The following is a 5,429-nucleotide window of genomic DNA, read 5'->3' as shown; positions in this document are numbered from 1 at the left end:
ACGATATTATTCGATGATCTTGCACAATTACCACCTATTTGCAACCATTAAACCAAGTTCTGTGAACAATGTCACATCACGTCCTCCTCGTACTGGGCACATGGAAAGCAACACACTCTCCAAACCTTAATTCAACATGCACGCGACTTGCCATTCCCATAGTTCCTTCAAGTGATCATGCATCATTGTCCAAAAAAGCAAGAGATACATGCATGCTTATGTTAGTGCATGATCAACAAGAAGGACATCCTAGATTTCATCGTCCAAAAAATAACAATCATATGCACACACAAGGAAGATGTTCGCAAGTACAACAAGTAGATTCTATACAAATACTACACAACTAAACAGATCCAATCCATCAATGTTCAGACAAATACAAATGATGAGCCATCATTACAAACCTCCCTACATAATAAGAACTTCCATGAGATAGATGAGATAGCAATTCAAGTGATTGCAATGATAACTAAGAACATTGACCTCACCATAGGTGCAACAACAAACGGTGCGATGTGTAAGATCAACCACATTGACAAATCAAACGTCAAAATGATATTAGAAATCCAGGTCACAATCCTTTCAAACAATGAACCAACAACTCATCATACGGCACAACAAGCACAGAATGGCAAATGTCGCAGGTCAAAACCTATCAACATACGTCAATGACTTCGCAACGTACGACCTCCAAAAAATGATGGCCACATGCACTCAAATTCTTGACAGCAAACATCGTCTTGCACCATGACAAGCTCGCAACTGGTACACAAGCTCCTAAAACTTCACAACATTAATTTTTACTAGAAACAACAACGCTAACTCATATGCACTTAACATGTAGGACAATGTTAACTCATATGCACTTAACATGTGAAGTATAAGATGTAAGAAAAATGGTAAGGAATCCTTATGATATAAGTATACATATTCTCCTTTTGAGATTCTCCATGTATTTAAACAACACAAAAACTTATCTACAGAGATACTTTTCTTCAAAATACATCGAATGTCTAAACACCATTAGTAAAAATGCTACATAACAAAAATGCAAGAACTGCATATAGAACTTCATACTCCTTTACTGAGCTACACCTGTGAACCCAATTAAAATAAGTTTGATAACTTTTCAAAGGTTTTTAATAATTAGTTAGTTCCACATACAACAATAGTTAAGAAAGAAATGAAGGTAACTTGCGTACAAGAAAAGAAGGATGACTATGCAATTGTCGACTATGAAGGTAACTTTTGTAGACATGGGTCCTCACAGAGGTGATCCTTAACTTCTGCAAGACATGGGTCCTCACATAGTCGAGTTGCAAGCCCTCTACTATTGAGCAATGAATAGCGTCTGCACACGGGGTATAGCAAATAGTGTCTATCACGTTGGTGTGAAAGGGAAGTGTCACAACAACAATGCAATAGTATTAATACGTGGGCAATGACGTGTGTGATAGGCAATGCCTAATTTGCACAAAGAAGAAAGATGGCATCAGAGCATAGTTTGAGCCATCATCCCCAACCAATCCTCTAATGTGAAAGAGAGAGAGAGAGAGAGAGAGAGAGAGAGAGAGAGAGAGAGAGAGAGAGAGAGAGATTCATTGCACACAAGAAGTGTAAGGCAAATACACGTTCCCTTCTTCACCAAAGCTCTCACATACAAGTGGGAGAAGGTCATTGGGTTTTCTTGGAGTTTACCCAACGGCCTTTAGTTTGTCATTAGTTTTGAATGGCCTTGAGTAGAGTAGCCACTTGGATGGCTAATCTCCCTAATTAAATGTCCATTGGGCCTCATTCATGGGTGGTATCCATTAGTTCCACACATGTAATGTAATCTAATTTCTTTGTGCCACGAATATTTTTTGTGTTTCATTGTTGTGACATGTGATAGGGAGTACAAAGTATTATAAGAATTCCATATTTGTTGAATATGTGGAGTCTAATGTTGGTACTTCAACTGAAGTAATGTCACCTATACACTTTGTGATGCTCAAGCACACAACCCAAGATCTTTGGTTGCTCAATAATAAGTGACGTCTTGGCCCTCCGCGCCTAGACTCACCCTGGAGCTTCGAGCTGATGCGGGCACAATTTTCGCGGCAAGGGCAGGTGCTGGACACGTGGCACCCACCCCCGCGTTTCTTTGTGGGGAGGTTGGGGGCTGCCATGTGGCACCCGCCCCCACCTCCCCTTAACTAATAGTAAAGATATCACAACTTTCATGAGCAACTCTTGAAGACATAATGTATATGAGCATGCCTACTTAAAGTTATTATTTTAGAAACTTAACCAAAATGACACCATGAGGAAACTTTGGCGAGAGTTATAAGACATTAAGTATAGTGAGCACAAAGACACTCTCCTCAATGCACATGATAGCAAATCCTTCTTACCATTGAAGCACAAAACCAAGTACACAAGTTCATTTGGTATCCACAGTCCAATTTCAAAACTCTAAAAAAGCCCTCATGTGTTTGCAAAGAACACATAGTGTCATTGATGGCAATGCCCACACAAGAAAACTCTTTGAAAATTGAAACTAGTAACATATTGATGAGACCTCTCTATACTAATTTGCCACACTTCTTAAGCCTATAATTGTCGTCTACCATTATTACACCATATATTATCATAATTGAAATAGCTTCATCAATAATATTAGACATAATCTTCATGATATTTTACATAATTATTCTTAGTTTATGTCCATTGATACAAACATTGTTATGTTTGTACACTTGAGTGTGTCAATCGTCCCAATAATAAATGCTGTTCTTCCTTCACTCGTAGAAGCGATTCATATTCCAAAGTCAACTTCTACAAAAAAAAAACAATAATATTACATGAAACACCATGTCAATGCAACCCCAATGTCCCTTTACAACTTGTTAAATGTTTCAAATTTTTTGGATCCTATTATGTTTGTCTTTCATTCATGACTTGAAAAACCATTTTTAAAGAAAAGTTAAACATGCATATGCATGCATGTGCACACACACACATTGATAATATCAAACTATTTTTTCTTTTCTGAGATAAGGCATACACTTGAACACTCACAAAGGAAGCACTTCCCTTTCCATTTTTAAAGAAAAGTTAAACATGCATATGCATGCATGTGCACACGTACACATTGATAATATCAAACTATTTTTTCTTTTTTGAGATAAGGCATACGCTTGAACACTCACAAAGGAAGGACATCCCTTTCAAATATTAGCCAAGAGAGTGGACAAGAAGCATGGATGTTTTCACCATATGCAAATAGGATAGCTTGGAAATTGAAAAAACAAGAGAGCTTGATCCCATTGGAAACCTCCTCCTGGATGATCCTAAAAAGGAGAAGGACCAATGGGGTGTTCAAATAAGCAATAGCCCAAACTTACAAGAGCACATTCTGTGAGCATAGTATGTCCAATCAAGTGATGCACCTGGCAAAAGTTGGACCCACAACCTCACAAGTATGGCCCCAAGTATTCATCACTAAGCCATCAATTTCAAGACAATATCATTAATCTACTTATTTCTTGATGGTAGAGACTATGAGAAAAATTATCTATTATATTTCTTAACATTAAACACTAGTACCTCTATGTAAACAATGCATCTTAAATATAATACAAAAGGCTTTTGACAATATGCTTGCAACTAACAAGACCATTTTTAGTTAATAATCGCCTAACATGTAAACTAGTTTCGAAAACTATAGCACAAATGATATAAGCTTGCCATGTTGGCATAGCTCTTCCTTGGAAAATCTATTAAATCTTGGTGCCAAGGCGATGAATTATCTCAAGTAGTCATTGGATAAGTATTGCAATTGAGATAGCTAGTCTCATTGTAATATTGCACTTTAGCACCTTATCACTAAAGCTATGCTAATTCCAACGGACTTGGCGATTCCTTCTCAAATAACATATTTGTTTCATAATATCGATCTACTTAATGGTGTTTTTTCTAGAGAATCTATTGAACCTTGATGGCCCAAGATGATGGAATTATCTCAAAGTGGTCCTTGAATATTCCCGTAATTTAGGTAGCTAGTGCCATATTGACATTGCACTTGAAAAGCTTATCACAGAAGCTATGCAACCTGGACTCAAGAGTTCCTTCTTGATCAACATCTTTGTTTCACATGCTGTCAAGCTAAATGTATAGCAAGAATTTGGCTACTGCATTCGCATGAACTTACAGAAAAAGCCTAGTTAGGCTGCATGTCAATCCTATCGTAAGGCGCATGTAAATCCTGAGAGAAAAAGCTGTTATAACTTGCTACGCCTGACATGGAAACATGAGCTCTCGAAAGGAAGAAAAGAAACAAACGTTCAGGATGCTTGTTTGTCTGTTTGTTTACCTCTAGCTCCTCTCGCCTTCTCTCGATTTCAAGCCTCTGATCCGCGAGCTTCTGCGGCCTTGAAGTGATCTCCAAGGCAACTAGATGCCTTGCTTCGATAGCTTTCATTTTTTCAGCCTCCACTCTCTCGGCCTCTTCGGATGCCTGGTCGATTACTTGCTTTGACGTCTGCATAAGCCAAGAGAGAGATGTAAGAGGAAAACTCGTGGAAGCATCTGCCTGCATAGCCAAGAGAGATGTAAAATGAAAAATCATGGAAGCACTGATACAAGAGATTTCCAACATGGAGTTCCTGAGACGAGAGAGAGAGAGAGAGAGAGAGAGAGAGCAAAATCGTCTAGAGAAGAGAGATCGATCACCTGGTGGAAACGGATGACTTTGGAGCGGAAAGAAGAGCAGGCCTGCAGCATTTCACGAGTCTTTGACAAGTCGGAAGGGTGCAAGAGGCGCATGATACCGGAATCATCCACGATCACAGACGTAGTGGTGGCTGCCATAACCACCCCTTCTGCTGCTGCTTCTGCTTCTTCTTCTTCTTCTTTGGTAGTTACAGGCTCACCCGGACAGCCATTCGTTTTACGGACTCAGGAGAGAGAATGTCAGCAACAGCCGGGAGATGGCCAACATAGATCAGCAGGACAGAACTCGCCTTCGACGGACAATTTCATGGATTAATCATATCTCGGCGAGTCAGCAAACACTCCTGCGAGAGACACCTATCCCATCCCCCCGCCCCGCCTAACTCTCTCTCTCTCTCTCTCTCTCTCTCTCTCTCGTACCTAACTGATTTTTAAAAAACGTTTGAGGAGATATAAGGCTGGTTACAGGCACGAAGCTTTTATACACTTAAAGGAGACATTTTACAAAAAAGTGAAAGTGCACCTTCGTCTATTACTTAACAAACTAGGCGCTCCGCACCAAGACTCGCTTCGCACCGGAGCGGGTGCGATTTTTGCGCGGGGGGGGGGGGGGGGCGGGTGCTGGACGTGTGGCACTCGCCTCCGCGTTCTCTTTTTTTTTTGTGGGGGAGGTGGGGGCCTGCCATGTGGCACCCGCCCCTCACCTCTCCTTAACT

At 40.1% G+C, this 5,429-nt stretch overlaps 1 protein-coding gene across 3 annotated transcripts; it reads right to left on the bottom strand.

The window, feature by feature from the left end:
* Positions 1-2,435: 2,435 nt before the first annotated feature.
* LOC148038192 (uncharacterized) lies at positions 2,436-5,113 on the bottom strand. Of its 3 annotated transcripts, none has more exons than XM_087675377.1 (3): positions 4,714-5,113; positions 4,355-4,522; positions 2,436-2,817 (listed from the first exon to the last, which is right to left on the bottom strand). In XM_087675377.1, exons 1-3 carry the CDS (start codon positions 4,849-4,851, stop codon positions 2,725-2,727), a joined length of 399 nt encoding a protein of 132 aa, XP_087531503.1. In that variant the 5' UTR covers positions 4,852-5,113; the 3' UTR covers positions 2,436-2,724. The 3 variants fall into 3 exon arrangements, with proteins under 3 accessions (XP_087531503.1, XP_087531504.1, XP_087531505.1); XM_087675378.1 differs by having other exon boundaries at positions 2,436-2,814; XM_087675379.1 differs by lacking the exon at positions 2,436-2,817 and adding an exon at positions 3,601-4,246.
* Between the last annotated feature and the right edge of the window lie 316 nt (positions 5,114-5,429).

The sequence above is a fragment of the Lygodium microphyllum genome, chromosome 3 (assembly GCF_053477565.2).
Source record: "Lygodium microphyllum isolate KBCC chromosome 3, Lygodium_microphyllum_v1.1.10, whole genome shotgun sequence".
NCBI classification, from domain to species: Eukaryota; Viridiplantae; Streptophyta; class Polypodiopsida; order Schizaeales; family Lygodiaceae; genus Lygodium; species Lygodium microphyllum.
Note: the sequence above shows the minus strand (reverse complement) of the source record. Positions and strands in the feature narration are given on the sequence as shown.

Bases quoted from the DNA above. Each gene is read 5' to 3' on its own strand.
- LOC148038192 (XM_087675377.1), bottom strand. From the start codon at position 4,851: ATGGCAGCCACCACTACGTCTGTGATCGTGGATGATTCCGGTATCATG. The intron at 4,523-4,713 runs GTGATCGATCTC...TGGCTTATGCAG, and splicing joins AAGTCATCCGTTTCCACCAG to ACGTCAAAGCAAGTAATCGA. The intron at 2,818-4,354 runs GTAAACAAACAG...TTTTTTTTGTAG, and splicing joins GAAGGCGAGAGGAGCTAGAG to AAGTTGACTTTGGAATATGA.